Consider the following 22,195-nt stretch of genomic DNA (forward strand, 5'->3'; position numbering starts at 1 on the left):
TGCCTTATTCTTTCTTTTATTAATAATTTTTTTTTAAAATTGTAGTAATATATTACTATAATAATTAATAGTAGAAAAAAAAACATTGACATACATTTATTATCTTTATATATCTTTTAAATTTTATTTATTTTTTTATAAAAATGATTTATTTGTCTTTTCTTTTTATTCTTTATTCATTCATTAACGAATAATCTATGAAAAGCAAAATTATCTTAAAGTTTTTAAAAATAAATTAACTATTAGTGCTAAAATATATTTAAAAACAAATGTGTTGTTTTAGTTGACTTATGCAATTATATACATAGAATGAAATTGTAAAAAAAAGAAATAAACTAAAAAAAAAAAAAACAGTTATTTAAAAATTGAGAAAAAAAAGTAAAAATTATTCTACAATAATTATCACCTTTTCTTTTTTTTTTAATCTTTTAAAATTTTAGCCCATTCACATTTTTGTAAATCAAATGCTTTATCTTCAAAAACACTCACTTTTAATCCAGAACAATAAAAAACATTTCGAGGATTTTTTTCTTTTTTAATATCTTCATAATTTAAATCTTCTATAATTAAATCACTCAAAAAACAAACAATAAATTTCTATTAAAAAAAAAAAAAATTAAATATATTATATATTCCTGTTGTTATATGTGTATAAATATAAATATATAGAAAAATGAAGATGCATATTTATATGCCTTAATAAAGAAAAATGCAAATATTTCATATAAAATATATATCATTAAATATTATGTTATAACATTCTGTAACTTTGATTTAGTTCTTTCACTCCTTATATTCTATAAAAAAAAAAATTACCAATATATATATATATTTTTTTCAAAAATAAAAAAATTTAGATATTTCTTTTTTTTTACTTCGCAATATTTTTGTAGCTCTTTTTGTTCATCCTCATTAAGTCTTTGTATTATATTTGGATGGATTGAATTAATAAGACCATTTACATTTATAGCTAATTCTAATATTAGTCTATTTCTAAAGTTACTACAAATTCGACCAAAAAATTTTATTTTTATTAATTATTTTTATTATTTCTACTTTTTTCTTTTATTTTTTGTTGTTTACATATATTCGTGTAAAAGTTTTGATGCTTGAGAAAATATAACAGCATAATATTCACATCTCAATTTAATCATAAGTTTTTCTTTTCTTTGATTTTCATCATTCATGGAACCACTAAAATTAATTAATTTTCTAAATAAAAAAAAAAAAAAATTTATAATATACATATACACGTAATTATTAAAAATAATAATAAAATGAAAATTTAAATAGTTGCAATATATTGCTTATATAATATATATTTATCCAGTTATAAAGTACAAATTATTTTATTCGAATACTAAGTATTGTTAATATGTCTATTTTATTTTTTATTTTTTTTGGAATATTTATATTACTCTGCATAAATTTTGTATTGTTCAAAATATCCTTTTAATTCTAAATATGCTTTTTTCATAGTTTCAGTAGGAAAATTTTGAATTCTGTTACTTATTTGTTCTTCCCTAAATAGAAATGGCAATATCTCTAAACATGGTGATTTGGCTGTCATTTTTATTCTTTAATACTTTATAAATAATAAAAAAAAGAATAATAAACAATTAAAAATTTACTTATTTACATAAAACATTAGTGAAACATATTAAAGAAAAAAAAAAAAAAAGACTAAAATATATTATAAAAATGTATTAAAAAAAAATACTAACAAAATATTTTTAATGAGAAAAAAAAAAAAAAAAAAAGAATTTTATAAAATATATACTTAAAAAATTAGTAGAACACATTTAAAGAAAAAAAAAAAAAAAATTATATATAATATATATATATATATACATTATATATAATTTTTTTTTTAATTAGAATTTAATTAAATCATAAAAAAGCTTGCTAATATATCAAAATGTCTTCAAATATTTTTCTACGGACTCATCGAAATAATTTTAATCTTAAAATTTTAATATTGAAATAAGAAAAAAGTATAATTTTTTTTTAAAAATAATTAATTTCAAAACCTTATTTAAATACTCAATAAAATAAAAGAATATTAAGAAGACATCAAATATAATTTATTTTATAGTTATGTAAAAACCTTTTTGTTCAATAATTTCTGCACATACAATCAAAATGAAGAATAATGATGTTATTCTCTTTCCTTTTTTTTTTAACTTATATTTATTTCTTATATATAAAAATTAAAATCCTTTTTATTTATTTATTTTTTTTGTTATTAGACTTGGAAAGAAAAAGAGTTTATGGAACAAATTTACTTAATTGTTGATGGTATAGAGAAAGTTTAAAAAAAAAAAATAAAAATACATTCATATGTTTTTAATTTTTTACTTTTTAATAAAGATACTCTTAGAAATAAAACCTACTCTAATAATGAAGTAAAAAAAAAAAAAATTATTATAATGTACACGTAAAAAATTTTTTATATTTTACTAAATTCATATTATTCTGTATTTTTTTTTTTCTTTTTTTTTTTTTTTGAAATAACATATTTTTTTTGTTTTATTTTTTATTTTTATTATTTTTTCATAAAGATAAATCAATGGTCGAATGTAATATGCGAAAATTGCATGAAATTTTTGTGTTCAACTATGCTTCCTGTGAAATATATAAGTATAGATATACATTCGAGTTATTTTTTATATTATTCATTTGATAAGAATATAAAATTATAAATAGAACTTAAAATAATAAAATTTCTTTTTTGTAAATAAATTCTTCTCTTCTTTCATCATAATTACAGTTTTTATTAATACTGATGCTTCTCTTAATGCTATTATTATTCTTTTTTTATTTTTCCAGTAAGTTGCTATATTTTAAAAAACACCAACACAGAAACATCCATTCATTTGTCAACTTATTGGGATAAGGAAGATAGTCATATTTAATGAAATATTTGAATATATAATACATTAAAATATTAAAATTACCATTTTTATTTTATAATGCTCTTCCTCTATTTTATTAAATTATATATTATTTATTTTATTCCCTTTTCTAGAACATTTTCAAATATGTTGGCCACATGACTTAAAAAGCTGCAACATGATTTGTTATGTTAATGTTTATATTCTAAAAATATCAGATGGAAGTTAGGAGAAAAGAAAAACAGAAAATAAAATAAAAATAAGAAACATAAATTAAATTAAGTAAAACGTATTAATGTGAAACTGTATTTAACGGAAACATATTAAAATAATGTAAATAATAAAAATATAAATAATATATATATATATATATATTAATAAAATTTAAAGTATCTTCACTATACAAAAAAAAAAAAAAAAAGAAGAATTTATAAATAAATATACATATAATGTTATCATATAACAACATTATAACGTTTTTTTTTTTTTTTTTTATTTTATGAAATTTAATTTTTATTTTAATTCACTTGTAAATTAATATATATGTGTATCTATTTTAAAAAAAATGTAAATTTCTCTTAATATTTGTTAATTTTAGGGTCAAAAAAGAAAAAAAAATAATATTTAACACATTTTAATAAATTCTTTCTTTTTTTTAATTCAAACACTTTAAAAAATATTTTATGCTTTTAAATGCCTATTTATTAATAATTATTTCAGTATTTTTTTAATATTTATTTTTAAAATATATTGATTTGGCAAATGGGTTGGATACTAAAAAAAATAGATATTAGTAAAACTAAAATAGCACACACTGTAATAAAAGACTTAAATATTTTCTTCATCCTGCCTTTGGCAAGCCCTAAAGAATAAAAAGAAAATGTATGAATTATTAATAAATGAATAACACAAAGCAAATTATATACACAAAATTAAATTATGCATATATAAATAATTTTTGAAATTATTTATATATATTTTTTTCATACAAAAATTCTATGAAAATGAATATTCAAAAATTGTCTACATATATTTATTTATTTTTCTTTATTATTTTATCAAAAATGCCATAATTTTCATTTAATCAATTAACATATATATATAGATAGATACGTATATATTTATTCATTTTTTCTGTTTGCTATTATTTTATAATTGAAAAAACAACATTATCAGTTTTACTATATTCTTATAATTTTATTTCATTTTTTTCTTTTCTTTTTTTTTTTCTTTTTATATATTATACCTTATACACGCATCTTCGAACAACTTTTTAGTATCCATTATTTCATTATTTTTTTTAAACTCATATATAATTTTTTTCATAACTTTGGCTAATATAATGAGAGTTTCTGCTCTAGTTTTTCTCATTTTTTCATCTACAGACATATCAGTAAAAACTTTTTTACATACTCCTTTTATAGTTTGGTCAATATCAATTAAGCATATGTTGAGCATAGTTTCTACAATGGTTGGTAAAGAATCTTCAATTTTTTTATTAACTTTTGCAGTTTTTTCTAAAGAAATATTTTCATCTTCTTTTTTTTTAATTTGATTTGCTAATGAACTAGTTTTAATTAATGTTTTTACAAATTTAAATCCTGTACCTATGACTCTTTTTTTCTGTTGCATTTTGTAGTACTTTCCACTAAGTCCAAATAAACTGTATTTATCTCCTAAAAATTGATTAGCACAATTTTCATATGACCACGCAACATTTTCTAATATTACATGACCAAAAGATGTCTGACATAATTCTTTAACTTCATTTTTAAATTTATTTAAATACTCTTCTTGATTTCCATATATATAATTATTTAATATTTCTCTTAAATGTAAAGCTAATTGAACTTCTCTCTTGTTTTGTTCCTTTATAATAATACGTTGTACATCCTCATCTTTATATAATTGCTCATATTCTACATACATAACCATCCTTAACTTTCCAATATAAGGATCTAATTTTTCACTACCAAATAATAAGGTAAAAAAAAATGTTGAATCAATAAATTGCATATTATTTAAAGCTGTTTTTCCTTCCTTATCATATCTTTTTCTTCTTTCAATATCTCCTAAAACTTGATATGCCTCTCCAATTTTCTGAAATTCTTCTTTTGCTTTTAAATCAGAGCATTTATCGGGATGAAATTCTTTAGCAAGTTTGTAGTACTGCCTTTTTATTTCATTTTGACTAGCATCTATTGGTACTTTTAAAATTCTATAAAATTCATCATTTTTTACTTTTATGTTTCCATTCTTATTATAATATTCATCATCATTATTTTCATCTTTTTTGTCAAATGTATTATTTTTATCATCAATTTCATTTAATACTTCATTAGCTTCTTCATCTAAATTATAATAAAAGTCATGCCACTCTCTTTTCTCTTCATCCCATATTTTTCCTGAGGCTTTTTTGCTTATCGATTCAGGTGTATTTATAATACCTCTTCCTATTTGATAACTAGCTACTCCCAAAGACATTATTGGAATAATAATCGCACTTAGCAATCCAAAAAACATTCCTTTAAAAAAACCATTAACACCTTCTGCTTTAGCACATAAATAAGGAGAAATAAATAAACAACTAGTCCCAACTATTATCCCTTTTGTAACTGATTTTAAACCTGAAACTAAACCAGCACCAGCATGTTTCGGTTTTCTTGTTGAAAATATATTACTTATCAAACTCTTTTCTTCTTTTTCTTTTTCAGAATCATACCTTGGTATTATTTGATTATTTTCTATAAAAGACGCGAAAAAATAAAAATATTAATGTTTGTAATAATATATATGTATATATATTTTCTATATACTACATAAATAGAAAATAAGTTATAATAATTTATTTAATAAAATAATATATTTCCATTCTCATTCAAAATTCATTATCTCCTATTTATTTCATATCTTATATGTTATTTTATATTTTTTTTTTTTTTTTTTTATCATAAAAAATGATTTTTATTTTGTTATGAATATATACCATAAGAATGTGTTCTATTCATATTGGAATTTCTATTTTGATTCGTAATCTATAATTATGAAAAAAAAAAAAATGCAATATATAAGATTCAATGTATAAATATCACACATTTATATTTACTATTATTCTATAATAATATTTTTAATTTAAAAATCTTTTTTATTATATTCAATGAAATAATTATTTTACAAATAAGTATTTGAATATATTTAAAGTTTTTAATCTCTATAATATATTTATTTTTTCATAGGCTACATCAATAAATATATAATTATTTTTACTTACATAAATGAACATAAAAAATTATATTATATTTATTCTTTTATATAACTTTTAATTTTAAAATATATCAATATATATATATTTATTCTGTATAAAAAAAAAATTATACATAATTTATCTTACTTCTTCCATTTCCTTAAATTTAAAAAATTTTTTTGCATCTACATGAATGGTGAAAACAAAAGGAAAAGGTTATATTTATAAAATAATAAAACAAAATTCTTATTGAAAAAAAAATTGTATTAAATTAATTTTAGCTTTAGTAAGAAAAAATAAGTGTATATGAATATTTATTTGTTAAAATATTTTTTTTAGTTACTTCCTTTTGCCATTTTTTTTTTCTAATTATTCATTTAATCAAAAAAATTATCTTTTAAAAAAAAAAAATAAAATTAATTCAACATAAAACTTTTGTTTAACTATTATACATAGTTACAGAACAAAAAAAAAAAAAAAAAAAATACTTTTATACAAAAATATGAATTAAATTGTATATTTTTTAAAACAAAGAAATTTAATGCATATATTTATAAATATGATGTACAAATATATATATATATATATATATATATATATATATATATATATATATATATTATATATGCATATTTCTATTAATATACTTGTTAATTTATTAAAAACATTTTAATTTTTATAGCTTTTATATGCTAGGGGTAGAAGCTATATAACCATAATGAGATAAATTATAAAAAAAAATGGATATATAAAATTAAAATACGATGAAAAAAAAAAGTTTAGGAAATGTAAAGCTTAAATAGAATACTTATCAAAAATATAAACGCACTTGGAAATGAAATTATTTTAAAACTAATTGCAAAGAAAAAAAAAAAAATTAACAAATATAAAAAAAAAGACTTCTTTTTTTATATTAACAAAAATAAGTATTAATTTTTTATTTTTTTTTTATTAGTAAAAATACTTCGTTTTAACTCTATAAAAAGAAATTTTAAAGTGAACCACATTTCAAAATTCTATAAAATTAAGTAAAATTAGATATAAAATATCCTTTTTATTTTTATATAATTTTTATTGTTTTATTTTTTTTCTTAAAGGCAATAAAAATAACATTTTTTCAAAATTCTTCAAAATATATATATTTCTATCATTTTTCCTTTTTTTTTTTATCTCTTAAAGTTGATTGATAGAAAATAAAATGAATGAATAATATTAATATTTGCATATACTTTTAAATAAAAAATATTTATAAATAAGGTTCATACTTTTATTTTTAACATTTCTTAAATTATTTAACTGAGCTATTGTGTGCAGATTAGTAGGACAAAACATTAACACCAAAATTTTCTTAATATTATTTTAATGAAAATTTGATATAAATCAAATATAATTCAATGAAACAAGTTATATTTATTCAATAAAAATAATATACATAAAATTATTATGCTTTAATTTTTAATTATATAAAGTATTAAATTTATATAAAGAGAAAAAAAATTCTTTTAAAAAAATTTTGAGAAAAATTTTTAATAGAACATTTTATAATATATATTCAAATATCAAATACATAATTTTTTTGTAAAACGAATTTTTATAAATTTTTATTTAAAAAGAGATACATTTATATAAAAACATTGAAATTAAAATTTTTTTTTCTTTTTCAATTATAAAAACGACAATAAGTAATAAATAATAAAAATATATATAATTTAAAAAATTAATTTTAAAAATATCATAAAAAACTATTTTTTTTCATTTTTTTTTTTTTTTTTTTTTGTTTTTCTATATTCCAACAACATTTTTAAACTCTTTAAAAATGAGAATTCAAAAATTAAAGAATTTTAATTTAAATTATATTAAAACCCCAAAGTTATTTTTTAGTGGATACACAGGCAAATATATAAATGACAAGGATTTAGTTAAAAAAAGTGATGATTGGTAAAAATAAATATGAAACAATAGAATTATATAAAACTTTAAAAAATGAAAAATATATATTCTTAATTTTTTAATTAGGTATATTGAAGAAACGAATTTTTGTTTAGGAAGAGTAACGGTTTGTATTAAAAAAAAAAAAAAATGAATAAACTTTTTATCTGTAAAATATGTTCTTATTTTATGTACTATGTGAATTTATATATATATATTTTTTTTATTTATAGTGTTGTTAATTTTTTTTTTTATATAATTATTTTGTTTATTTTCGTTTTATTATTTTAGAAATTACGATTTTCTGAAAATGATGATATGGCTAGAAGAGTTTTAAAAATAATGGATTCACAGTTGAGTAAGATGTATACAAGAATGCGGGATGGTACGGTTATTCCTTATATGTCTTTTTATTTAAATGATGTAATTGACAAACCGGCTCCTAATCACCAATTTATTGAACAACCACTAATCAAATGGACATGGGATGAAGCATATGATGAAGCATATGAAGAAAATTAATAAATTAGAAATATCAAACAGCAAAGTAGAAAAAATTAAAAAATTAGAAAAAACAAGGAAAAAGAAAAGGGAATATTTAAGAAAAATAAATTTGTAATTTTTATTAATTTTTTTTTCTGTATATAAAATATATATGATTATATATTCTTTTATTATTTTTTACGAATTTTCGAACATATAGTTATGCAAATATTTATAAATATATATTTTTTGTTTCCATATATCACTTCTTTTTTTTCGTTATTTGAGATGAAATAAAATTTTAATATTTACTATATTTTATTTATAAATAATAATATAATTACAAATTTTAAATATTATTAAAAGTTAATTATAATTTTATTACTTACAAAAAAAAAGAAAAAGGAGTAGAATGGAGCTAACAAATACAAAAGTTGTAATGAAATTATTTTACATAAAAAAAAAAAAAAGGAATTAAATATTAAAGAATTATATAAAAAATTATTTAAAAAAAAAATAAATGTAAAAAAAATTTTATTTATTCTTTTTCTTTTTAATTATTATAAATTAAAATGTCTATAATAAACAAAGGGAATAAAATTTTTTCACTTAATATATTTATTCTTTTATTATTTTTAAAAATTCCATTTAAGCAATTTAAAACCGAACTGTGAATGTTTGAAATATCTAAAAAAAAAAAAAAAAAAATTAAATATATATATATATATATATATATATATATATATATATATATATATATATATATATATACATATGCATATCTACATAATTATGTATAATATTGATTTATATAATTTTAGTATATAATTCTTGATTTCTAAAATATATTCCTATATTTATCTTTAGCTTACTTTTATGAGTTTGAGTAAAATCATTTACAGAAAAATTGTTTACTTTAAAAATATAAAATTTTAAGATCTTATAAAAAATATAAAAACACTCTAATTCATAATTATTCATATATTTATATAAATTAACAAAGTGGAAAATGGTTAAAACTCTATAAATATAAATTAATTCATTTAAAGATATTAAAGATGATAGATGCATATTGTTATTCCTTTTGTAATATTTCGTAATTTCCTCAAAATTAATTAACAATAAATTATAAATGTTTTCATCTAATGAGTTTAAAAAATAAAAGAATTGTCTTAATAGCAATCTGAAAGATAAAATAACATGCCTAATATAATTATTTTTTGAATATATATGCAAAAATAAGTGAATTAAATTAGAATAAAATAAAAGAGATATATATTTAAAATTCAACTTCTTATAATAATGAAATACTTTACAAAACGTTATTTTATAAATACTATTTATATATAAATTGTAATAATTGCTATTTACTTTAATGACTGAAGAATATATATCAACAATATTTGACAATTTGTCTTCAAAATTAAATTCTCTGTTTCTTAAACATTGAAAAATTAGTTTAAATAAATAATTGATAAAAAACAATAAGTTGCTATTTAAATCAAATAAAAGCATATGCACATATAAATTAAAATAATTAAGTTTTTCTTGTTGCAAATTGAGAATATCTATATATTTTAATATTATATTTTTATTGTTTAAAAAGTTGTTAACATTGCCTCTTTTAATTAAGTTACACTCATTACATAAGTTTAGAAAATGCAGGAAGTTATATTGTATTTTACTCTCATTTCTATTACTTTTCTTTAATTCTAATATATAATTATTTAAAATACTAAAACAACTATTGATTATTGATTCGGATTTATCAAGAAAAATTTTATGCACATTTTTATTCATTAAAATAAAATAAAACAGTTCTAAAATTTTGTTTTTTATTACATAATTACCTAATATATTATACAACATCTTTTCCACATTTTTTATCTTATATTCTAAATCATTATTTAATGTATTATAATGATGAGATATTTCGTAACTCCTTTTTTTAAGCAATTTCAATATCTCCTTAATATCAATTTGAGAAAGTATTTCTTTTTCTTTTTTCTCATAAATATTTATTTCTTTAGTTTCATTTTGATTTTCTTCAATGACTAAATTTTCTATTTTGTTAATAATATTACACAAATCCTCATAAATGCAATTTATTAAATCATAATAATATTTATTAATTAAAATTTTCTCTTTGTATTTGTTTTGAATTACATCTAAATACCTTTCTAAGGATGTTAATAAAATAACTTTCATTTTAAACTCTAATTTATTTATGTGAATATTTTCAAGAAAAAATAATAGAATCTTGTTACTAATATTAACTCTACATTTATAGAAATGCAATATATAAATTAGTAAATTATGATTCATTTTTTTTTTTTTTACTAAATTAATTATATATTTATCTAAATTATTAAAAGTAGAATCATTTATATATTTCATAGAATCATTTTTATACTTGTAAATAAAATTTACTATAGTAAAAATATCTATGTCTATCATTAAATTAATTTTAAGTATATTACTATTATCATTCAGTAAATTTGATATGGCTGCAAAAATTCCATTTCGTTGTTTTTCATTCATATAAATATCATTTTGAATTATAAAATTAAGAAAATTGCAAAACTCTCTATTAGGAAATGAATTTAAAATATCTATGCATCTGTTAAATAGTTTATTTATAAATAATTCATCTTCCTTTGAATATATTTTTTTTTTATATGAAAAATATTTATATGCTAATAATATATTTATTAAATGGGCATTCGAAAAATATAATAAATTTTTTAATATTTCTTTTTTTATTTTGTCAAGAAATATGCTATAATTATGTAATTTTAATTTATGGATAGAATACACAAATATATTTATATCTAAGCAATTGAATATATAATTGTTTTTATCAATTTTTTCAAAAATAAAATTAAACAAATCCTTACTTTTTATATTCAATTTATGACAACTATATAGTAATAAAGAAATTTCTCTAATAGAATAATCATATTCCTTATTTGTTATCCTATATATAAATTTATCCACAAAGGATAAACCATTATTTTTTATTTCTATATTTTCTACATCATCTATTTTTTTATGAATTAAATTTATAATAAATTTATTATTCTTTGAAATATTAGAAATTATATTAATTACATTTATCCATGAGGAAATGGTATTATTAATATCACCTTTAAATATATCAATTTTTTTATATAATAATAAAACAATATCATTCAATATTTTATTACTTAGTTTTATTTCACTTTTATTTATTATAGTAAGAAGCATATTAAATTGAATAAAATTTAAATTACTTATAATTACATTATTATTAAAAAAATGTTCTATTATTTCTTCAATTTTCTTATTTTCTTTTTTTTCTTTTATTTTTTCATCTTTTAAATTATGTAGCAAATACTTTAAAAGTTTATTTACTCCTGTTTTTTTAAAATTTATTATTCCATTATTGACGTGATTATTGATTACTTTTCTTTCATATGCATCTTTTTTATTATATTTTAAAAATTTTTCTTGTTTTTCATTATTTTTTGGAATAGAGTTAAAATATTTTCTTAATTTTAAGGTAATATAAAAAGCATTATTACATATTGATCCATTTTTTATAATTTTCATAATTTTTTTTTTTCAATTATTTAACTAAAAACTAATATAAAATTAACAGTTCCTTGTTTTAGACTAGTAAACTATAACATTATCATTCTATGCAAAGAAAAAAAAATATATCAATTCTTATAAAAAAAAAATAGAATATTATTTTTTTTTTTTTATATATTTTTTTCCTTAAAAAAAAATTTTTTAAATTATAATTTTAAATTAACAAATTAGAAAAATTATATTTCGTTTATTGTATTGTTAATTATTTTTAGTAAATGAATGAAAAATGAGTGTAGCTAATGCTCCAAAAAAAAAAAAAAGCATGTTGCAGTTCACATAATATAGAATAATTCAATAAAAGAAATTAATGAAAATATTAAGTATTTTCACAAAACTATATGATTCCAATCATCTTATATATTTATCATAATTTTTTTTTAATATAATCATTAAAATAAATAAAATTTAATTTATTTTTATTTTTTTATCGCAAAATGTAAGAACTTATTTCATTTATCTATGATATATATATGTTCTCTTTTTATTTTATTTAATTTTTTACTAATTAAAAAAAATTCAAAAATATAATAATTTTTAAATAAAAATTATCCTAATTTATATTTTTATTTATATGTTATTCTTATATATTATACGTAATAATATAATTATATTAAAATTAAATTAAAAATTAATTATTTTAATTAATATAAATGTATATCTTATTTCATCATAATGCATTCAATGTTCTGAAATTTGAATTTTATTTTAATGTATTTATGCTACTATATATATATATATATATATTATATTTTCAATATAATGAATTTAAAGAAAAAAAATAATAATAATAAAATAAATAAAAGAAAAAAAACAAACAAAAAATATATCCGTAACTATTTAAGAGTAAAGAATAGAAATCATTTTTTTTTTTTTTATAATGTACCTTTGTAAAATTATTATAATATATAGATTTTTTTTTTTTTTTCCCTTCCAATTTTTTTAATTGTTAAATTTATAATAAAATATTATAAGATATAATATATAATAAACATCAATTAAATTGCTTTCATAATTTTTTTCTTTTAATTTTTCTTTTATTATTTCTTTTATTTTCTACTTTTAAATATTAATAAAATGAAAAAAAATATACAAAATATAAGAAGCATACTTAATAAAACAAAATTAAGTAAATTGTACAGTACGGAAAGTTTAAAACTAAAAGAAAATAAAAACTTAGAAAAAATATATACTGGAGAAAAACTAAATTTTAATAAAGTACCATTTAAAAAAGAGAAAATAGAAGATGTAATTAAAGAAGTTAAGTTTGACTACTATTATTTTAATGAGGAGAAAAAAAATAAGTATAAAGATATTCCATTGAATATAGCTGTAATAAAAGAATCTGATTTACCTCCCTACAAAGCAGTTGATGAAAAATTGCATTTTTCAATTTTAGAAAATGATTTAAAAATAATTTCTACAAATAAAAATAATAGCGTATGTTCAGTAGGTATAGATGAAAAAAAAAAAAAAAAAAAATTATATTAATAGTTTTATTATATGACAATTCATTTTTATCAAAAACAAATTTTTTTAATATTATTTTTATTCATAAATATATATATATATATATATATATATATATATATATATATATATATATATGAGTATATGTGAAAAGATAAATGATATAAAAATCTAAATTGAATTAATATGATCTTTTATAGGATTATATGTAAAATGTGGTTCTAGATATGAAGAAATAAATGACAAAATAAATGAACAGGGAATGAGTGTAATGATAGAAAATATGGCATTTCATAGTACTGCTCACTTATCTCATTTAAGAACAATAAAATCTTTAGAAAAAATTGGAGCTACTGTAAGTTGTAGTGCATTTCGTGAACATATTGTTTATTCATGTGAATGTTTAAAAGAATATCTACCTATTGTAATAAATTTGTTAATAGGAAATGTATTATTTCCTCGCTTTTTATCATGGGAAATGAAAAATAATGTAAATCGTTTAAATTTAATGCGCGAAAAACTATTTGAAAATAATGAATTATATATAACAGAATTATTACACAATACAGCTTGGTATAACAATACCTTAGGTAATAAATTATATGTATGTGAATCAAGTGTTGAAAATTATACTTCTGAAAATTTAAGAAATTTTATGCTTAAACATTTTTCACCAAAAAATATGGCTTTAATTGGTGTGAATGTTGATCATGATGAATTAACAAAATGGACTGCTAGAGCATTTCAAGATTACGTTTCTATTCCTTATACAAATCAAAAAGAAGTTACACCAAAATATACTGGTGGTTTTGTAAGTGTTGAAGATAAGAATGTGAAAAAAACAAATATCGCAATAGCTTATGAAACCAAAGGGGGATGGAAAAGTTCTGATATGATCACTCTCACAGTATTACAAACATTAATGGGAGGAGGAGGATCTTTTTCTACAGGTGGTCCAGGAAAAGGAATGTATTCAAGATTGTTTCTAAATGTTTTAAACAATTATAATTTTATAGAATCCTGTATGGCATTTAGTACCCAACATTCAGATACAGGATTATTTGGATTATATTTTACAGGAGAACCTATACACACAGTTGATATAATAAATGCAATGGCATTAGAATTTCATAAAATGAATAAGGTAACTGAGGAAGAATTAAATAGAGCTAAAAAAAGTTTAAAAAGTTTTATGTGGATGAGTTTAGAATATAAATCTATTTTAATGGAAGATTTAGCTAGACAAATGATGATTTTAAATAGAATTCTTTCTGGTAAACAATTATGTGACGCTATTGATGCTATTACTAAGGAAGATATTAATAAAGTTGTAAATAAATTTATAAAATCCAAACCAACTGTTGTTGTGTACGGTAATATTAATCATTCACCTCATTATGATGAAATATGCAAAATTTTAGCATAAAAATAAAGGAATGATTTTACATACTTTTATTTTTAGTAAATTTTTTTTTAAAAAACATTTTTATTTTTATTGTACTTATATAATTTTTTTTTTATTTCTTTTAATTTTGACATAATTTTATTTTTCATGTTTTTTAAATATACGAATGTATATATATATATATATATATATTACGTAATTTATTCTTATTTAAATTGATATATTTTTACATAATATTTGCATCTTTCCAAAAAAAGTGATTATTAATATTAAAGAAAAAAAAAAAAAAAAGACCAATAATTATACTTCATGAAGTGTAAATTGAAAAAAATGAAAAATATAATTTTACTTTTATAATGATATATATTATATATATATATATAAAATTTGTCAGAAGATACAAAAATACACAAGTATTTTTTTTTTAAATTATAAGAAATTTTTAAATATTATGAAAAAAATATTTAATACAATATTCAAAGATTCCAACATACTTTTATGGAATATCAAGAATAGTTTGGTATTTAATTAAAAAATGAATTTTTTTCTTTTTTATTAATATAATTATATACTGATTACATAAAATTTGTTTTAGCAGAAGTATTTTATAATAAAATAAATTGAAAAAAAAATGTTTCCTTTCATTTATATTTATATTTATGTTTTATTTTTTTTATGAAAGAAAAAATATTTTCAATATTCATATAATTGAAGTATATTTTGATTAAATTTAATTTTTTTAAAACAAAAGTCTAAATAGTAAATTAGGTAAATATCAAAATGATATACTTAAACAATCATTAAAAATTATAAATTCCTAAAATAATGAAAATTCAAATAATAAATACACATGCACAAAAAAAAAAAAAAAAATATAAAAAAAAAAATAAAAAATAAAATAATTATATATAAATGAGTTAAGTAAAATAATGAATAATAAATAAAAGACATTTTATTAAAAATAGTGATAACTAAATGAATTTATAATAATAAAATGTTATAAATATTCGTTTTACTTATTTTTATAAAAAATAATTCATATATGTGTTTATTCCAATTTATAATAAATATTATAAGTCTTATTTTGCTAATTTAACGTATTTTTTATAAACACCATCTTCAATTGATAGTAGTTCATCGTGTGTTCCTTGTGATTGAACATATGATCCATTTCTATCTGGGTTATTAAAAACAACAATTTTATCCGATCTTTTAATAGAGGCAATTCTATGAGCAATAGTGATTATTGTTTTGTCTGCTTTATCTTTAATATCAGCAATTGTTTTTTCAATTAATTTTTCTGAGTTTGAGTCAAGAGATGAAGTAGCTTCATCTAATAACAAAATTTTAGGTTCCTTTAGCAATGCTCTTGCTATAGCTATTCTTTGCTTCTGTCCACCTGATAAACTTCTTCCAAAAGGACCAACATTGGTATCATACTTATCTGGTAATGATTCAATAAATTCATCTATTGCAGCAAATTTGCAAACACGCTTAACATCTTCTAATGTTGCATCTTCTTTTCCAAATTTGATATTTTCATAAATAGACATATTAAATAAGATTGGTTCTTGACTAACTATGGAGAAGGTATTTCTGAGATCTCTCAAGTTATAGTTATTTATATTTATACCATCTAGTAGTATTTCTCCACTATTTTTAAAAATAATATAATCTTCATCTCTGGAATGATCAACAGATGTATCAGAATTCCTAGTAGATGAAGATTTATTTCCGTCTTTTTTTAATATAATATGATCTTCTTTTAAGTCATAAAATCTCAACAATAAATTCATAACTGTTGACTTACCACTACCAGTTTCTCCTACTATAGCTGTTGTTTTTTTACTTTGGCAACTAAATGATAAATCATTATAAACAGGTACATTAGGTCTAGATATATATCGAAAATTAACCTTCTTTATATCAATTTCTCCTTTTAATTCATTTTTATTTATTTTTATACCAGTTTCATCCCTTACATCAACATTCGATTTTCTTGTAATTAATGGGTAATATTTTTCAAAGCATACTTTAGCATTTCCTGAATCACCTTTAAGAGACATTAATTTTCCTGCATAACTACCAGTAAATAAAAATGTAAATAAAGAATTCATAAAATTATCTACATTAATAATCCCTCTTTTTATTAAAAAAGAACCGAACCAATATGCAAAACTATTTATGAACAATTGAGAACTTTGGCTAATCCCCCATAAAGTAGAATTAATTATTGATTTTTTTTTATCTCCTCTACTAACAAAATCAATAGAATTTTCAATTAATGAACAAAAATAATCTTCTAATCCATATATGATTATTGCATTGATATTATAAAAAGCTTCTTGAATTAAAAAACCAGGGTCTTTAAAAATTTCTTCATCAGAACTATATGCAAACGTATTATCATCTTTTTTTTGTAATGGCTTGTTTTCAGACATTCTTGCTTTTATAGCAAAAACGCGAACTAAAATAAAATATGCTCCTGTTAATGCTGCTGCTACTATTGGACAAAAATAAAAAGACAACGAAATACTGACTAAAAATAATACTATGAAATGTGTGAATATAACCATATTATTTACTAATCCGGTTTTCAATAAATGAACATCTCTATTAATATAGGAGATCAATACTCCTGGAGAATTTACATCTTGATCAAAAAAACTTATTTCTTGATGTAAGATGTTTTCAAATAATCTATACTTTACATTTTTTTCTACTTTTTCTCCTATTAAATTATTGTAATAGTTTTTAAGTGTTTCCGAAATAAACATAGCAATAGAAATAAATAAAATATATAGGGAATATTTGTTTGAATTTGATCTTAGGTTATCAATATCGAATAATGTAGACACATACTTAGCATATAGCAAAGCAAATAAAGGATATAATCCTCCTGCTACTATAATACTTAATATTATAATAATTATATCCTTTTTATATGAAAATATTTCTTTGTAAACAAAATTAAGATTATTATTATTTTTTTTTTTTTTTCTATTAAATAAGGATTTAAAAAATGATGCACCTTTTTTTCTTTCATCTTTTTTCTCTTTATTTTTTTCATAATTATGTTCGTCATTTCCATTGTTAGACAAGTTATTCATTTCGTTATCATTTCCAGTGATCGAATCTATATAACTGCTACTTTTTTTATCAGAATCCTTGTCACTACCATTACTTAAGGAGGAAGAAACTTTTTGATTATGAATCATATTATAATAAATACCATCTCTATTCTTCATTAAGCTTTCATGCGTTCCTTGTTCAATTATATAACTTCCTGAATTATTATTATTAACACCATTTTCTTTTACTTTATTAGACAAAACAAAAATAGTATTAGCATATCTTATTGTGCTTAATCTGTGAGCTATGATAATAGTAATTCTACTTTCATTACCCTTTAAGTTACTTATTGTTTTTTGTACTAAATATTCAGATTTATTGTCTAAAGAAGAAGTAGCTTCATCTAATATTAAAATTTTAGGATTTCTAATAACAGCTCTCGCAATAGATATCCTTTGTTTTTGCCCACCTGATAATTTTGAAGCATTTGATCCTATTAATGTTTCATATTTATTAGGGAGTGAAGATACAAAATCATGAACAAGAACCTTCTTAGAAACATTCACTATCTCTGAATCATCTACTGATTGATATTCCTTTTTCATTTTCAAAAGTTCATTAGGTGTCTCATTTTTAATATCTCTCAAATTCCTATCTTCATTTTTAACATCACCCTCATTTTCAAGGGACGCTAACTCATTTATACTAAATAAACTATATTTAATGTTATTTTTTATTGAGTTACTAAATAGTAATGGGTCCTGGCTTACAACTCCAATTTTGGATCTCCACCATTTTAAATTCAAATCTTTTAAATTATAAAAGTCATTAATTATAATTTCTCCATCAGATGGGTCATATAACCTCTCTATTAATTTTAAAATAGTTGATTTCCCACAACCAGATTCTCCTACAAACGCATATGTTTTTCCTTCTTCTAAAGTAAAACTTAGATTCTCATAAATCTCTACATCTTTTCTAGTGTCATAATGAAATTTCACATTTTTGAATTCTATTTTTTTAATATCTTGTAGTTTTTCTCCACTGGAGTTGTTTGCTATCAAAGGATCACGGTTAATAACTTCAAAAAGGCTATAAGTTGCTTCTACTGATTTCATATAATCTGCCACATTTGGCAATACAATAGTGAGCATAAATATACTAATAAGTACACCTAATAGTATAGATATAACTGAACCACCGTGAAAATCCCCCCCCACATTTTGATTTTCCATATCAGATATTAATATTCTCGTTCCATACCAAAATCCTAATGCATAGGCAGACAAAATAAATCCATTTATTGCTCCGTTATGTAAAGATTCAATAAAATTTGCTTTTAACATGAATTTACTATATAATTTTTCTGACAAATTAAATTTTTTTAAAATTAAATTTTCTCCACAATAACTAACAACAGTTCTTATTCCAATTAGTGCTTCTTCTATTATAGACACAGTATTGTTATTATATAATAAGGATGTTTTTTTATTTAGTTTTATCTTTTTACTGCAAATAGCACCAAATACATATATTACAGGAAAAACGCAGGTGATACACAATGTTAATCTAACATTTTTAAATAATGACCATAAATATAATCCTAAAAAAGAACTTAGATACGTAAAAATTGTAATAAATTTTGTGCCAATTCCTGCCTGTACTTGAGATAAATGGAATTCTAAATCAGACGTCAATTTTGATCCTGGATTATTATCATGAAATTGACCATCTTGATAAAAGACACTTCTCAAATATTTTATTTTTAATGTCTTTATTATTTTGCTTGTAACTGCATCCATGCAAAAACAGGAAATAAAAGAAAAAATAAATTGAAATATTCCTACTAATACTAAATATAATAAAATATCATTTATATTATTCCCAAGATTAATATTTTTGATTATAATTCCAAATACGGAAACAAAAAACGGCAATGTACCTCCTGATATAACAGCACATAAAAAAGCTAGTGCTAATAATCTTTTATAAAATGGAGGTAATATTTTAAATGGCAAAAAAAATGGTATTTTCTGACTTTTTATTTTCTTGAGCAATTGTACTGTATTTTTTTTATTTAATTCTTTTTCTACTTCATCTTTAACACTTAAGACATCCTTTTTATTACTTAGTCCACTTCTCATTTTTAATGAAAATAATAGCCAATAGTATATATATGTATATATATATATATATATATATATATATATATATATATATATATATATATATATATATATATATGTTTTGTATAAAGTATAAACAAAAAAAAATAATAATAAATTATAAAATCATAAAATGTGCAAAAACAATAAAGAATAATAATAAAAGAGGAAAATAATTATAAATAATTAAATATACAACATATATATATATATTTTTATATTTTTCGGTAACTAAAATATTAAAAATTTTATATCTCCATGAAAATCTAAAATTTATAAACAATAAAGTATTTTTTTTTTTCGAAATTTCCACAAATATATCACTTTTTTATTTTATTTCTTTTTTATTTAATAATTTAAAATATGTATAGTTTGTTAGAATCATAAAAATAAAAAAATAATAATTAAAAATTGACACTTCCAAGATATGCATATTAAAAGTACACAAAAAATAATTTTTATCTTTAAAGTTTTTTTATAACAATCATATAAAATTTTTATGAAATAATATTTTTGTTAAATCTTTTACGAATGATAAATTATGCCAAAAATAAACAACTTTATTAAAAAATAATCATCTTTTAAATAATAGATAAAATAAAGAAAATAAAATTATACGAAATTCAGAAAAAATACATAATAGAAAAAAAAAATTAAATTTAATAGTGTTCTATAAAAAATCGTATTTTTAATTTTTATTCAATTGCAAAAACTTGAAAGTACAGCAATTTTTTTTTTTCTATCATAGATTCTATCAAAAAATATCTATAATAAAATATATATTTTTTTATATATTAAAAAAATGTATACTATTTATATAATGACTTTATATTTAGTTTAAATTTAGAAAATCAATATTTCTATATTTTTTTTCATTATAGCCATAACACTTAGCCATGGACTCTTCAGAATTTTCATATAAAAAAAAGGAAATATGGATAAAAAAAAAAAAAAATAAAAATAATAAAAATATATATGTACATGTATATAGTAGGTAAAATTTAAAAAAAAGGAAATAGAAAAATTTTATATAATTTTTTAAAGTATATCATAAAACGTAAATTCTTGTAATAATGTATGTTACCGGAGACGGAACAATGAATTTAGAAAAAAAAAAATATATATATTTTTTTTTTAGAAAAATTACATTTAATAAAATTTGAAATTCATTTTTTATAAAAAAAATTTCCTAATAATTTTTTTATTAATTTTTTTTTTTTTGTAATAGTTTATTAAAATAAGATAGAACTTAATTGAATTTTATTCTTTGAACAATTAGTATAATGTAGCGGATAGCTTTAATACAAGTACCATTTTAGTAAATGCATGCATTTACTAATATAATATATTTCTATTATAAAATTTTTTTATTATTAAACAATTTTCTTATTTTCTTATTCTACAGTTATTTTTTTTTTTTTTTTTATTATAAAAAGAATTTAATTTTGTTAAATTCTAATTTTTTGTCAATATATTTTTTATTTTAAAAATAAGTTAAGCTTTAAAGGGAGATAAACAAAAAAAAGTCAAATTACTAAATTTTTAGAAATACTCATAAATCTTAATTATTCGAAAGTTCTTGAAAAATTTTTATTTTTTATTTTGAATAAATCATTTTTTTTTTTTCTTTTTGTATATATATATTTTCATAATTTCCTCATTGAATAAATTAGATTTAAATATTTTTTAATGATGTAGCATACCTTAATATAAGCCTAAATAAATTTTTTTTTAATATTTTTAATTTTTAATTATAATAGTATCAGTACTTTATATTATTATTTTTTCATTATTAAATTCAAGTTTGAAATATTGATTTAAAAGAAATAACAATAATCAAATTAAAAGTTTAATTAATCAAGTTTTCTTAATCTTCTAAATATATATATATATATATATATAT

General features: G+C 18.4%; 7 protein-coding genes across 7 annotated transcripts; 3 read left to right on the forward strand and 4 right to left on the reverse strand.

Moving 5' to 3' along the window:
• Positions 1-420: 420 nt before the first annotated feature.
• PRELSG_1008200 (conserved Plasmodium protein, unknown function) lies at positions 421-1,570 on the reverse strand (the record flags this gene model as incomplete). The annotated part of the gene is made up of 5 exons (XM_028676997.1): positions 421-597; positions 759-797; positions 876-1,002; positions 1,084-1,212; positions 1,419-1,570. 5 exons carry the CDS (start codon positions 1,568-1,570, stop codon positions 421-423), a joined length of 624 nt encoding a protein of 207 aa, XP_028533431.1.
• Positions 1,571-2,142: 572 nt separating this feature from the next.
• On the forward strand, positions 2,143-3,123 carry PRELSG_1008300 (outer arm dynein lc3, putative; the record flags this gene model as incomplete). The annotated part of the gene is made up of 6 exons (XM_028676998.1): positions 2,143-2,157; positions 2,250-2,298; positions 2,371-2,405; positions 2,562-2,640; positions 2,830-2,904; positions 3,029-3,123. 6 exons carry the CDS (start codon positions 2,143-2,145, stop codon positions 3,121-3,123), a joined length of 348 nt encoding a protein of 115 aa, XP_028533432.1.
• A 599-nt stretch (positions 3,124-3,722) lies between these two features.
• Positions 3,723-6,294, reverse strand: PRELSG_1008400 (DnaJ protein, putative; the record flags this gene model as incomplete). Its single annotated transcript, XM_028676999.1, has 4 exons — positions 3,723-3,756; positions 4,141-5,638; positions 5,881-5,929; positions 6,286-6,294. 4 exons carry the CDS (start codon positions 6,292-6,294, stop codon positions 3,723-3,725), a joined length of 1,590 nt encoding a protein of 529 aa, XP_028533433.1.
• Positions 6,295-7,954: 1,660 nt separating this feature from the next.
• PRELSG_1008500 (conserved Plasmodium protein, unknown function) lies at positions 7,955-8,589 on the forward strand (the record flags this gene model as incomplete). Its single annotated transcript, XM_028677002.1, has 3 exons — positions 7,955-8,076; positions 8,155-8,194; positions 8,359-8,589. 3 exons carry the CDS (start codon positions 7,955-7,957, stop codon positions 8,587-8,589), a joined length of 393 nt encoding a protein of 130 aa, XP_028533434.1.
• A 514-nt stretch (positions 8,590-9,103) lies between these two features.
• On the reverse strand, positions 9,104-12,141 carry PRELSG_1008600 (conserved Plasmodium protein, unknown function; the record flags this gene model as incomplete). The annotated part of the gene is made up of 2 exons (XM_028677003.1): positions 9,104-9,237; positions 9,423-12,141. 2 exons carry the CDS (start codon positions 12,139-12,141, stop codon positions 9,104-9,106), a joined length of 2,853 nt encoding a protein of 950 aa, XP_028533435.1.
• A 1,116-nt stretch (positions 12,142-13,257) lies between these two features.
• On the forward strand, positions 13,258-15,076 carry PRELSG_1008700 (mitochondrial processing peptidase alpha subunit, putative; the record flags this gene model as incomplete). Its single annotated transcript, XM_028677004.1, has 2 exons — positions 13,258-13,633; positions 13,851-15,076. 2 exons carry the CDS (start codon positions 13,258-13,260, stop codon positions 15,074-15,076), a joined length of 1,602 nt encoding a protein of 533 aa, XP_028533436.1.
• A 1,058-nt stretch (positions 15,077-16,134) lies between these two features.
• On the reverse strand, positions 16,135-20,271 carry MDR1 (ABC transporter B family member 1, putative; the record flags this gene model as incomplete). The annotated part of the gene is made up of 1 exon (XM_028677005.1): positions 16,135-20,271. One exon carries the CDS (start codon positions 20,269-20,271, stop codon positions 16,135-16,137), a length of 4,137 nt encoding a protein of 1,378 aa, XP_028533437.1.
• Between the last annotated feature and the right edge of the window lie 1,924 nt (positions 20,272-22,195).

The sequence above is a fragment of the Plasmodium relictum genome (assembly GCF_900005765.1).
Source record: "Plasmodium relictum strain SGS1 genome assembly, chromosome: 10".
Taxonomy (NCBI): Eukaryota; Apicomplexa; class Aconoidasida; order Haemosporida; family Plasmodiidae; genus Plasmodium; species Plasmodium relictum.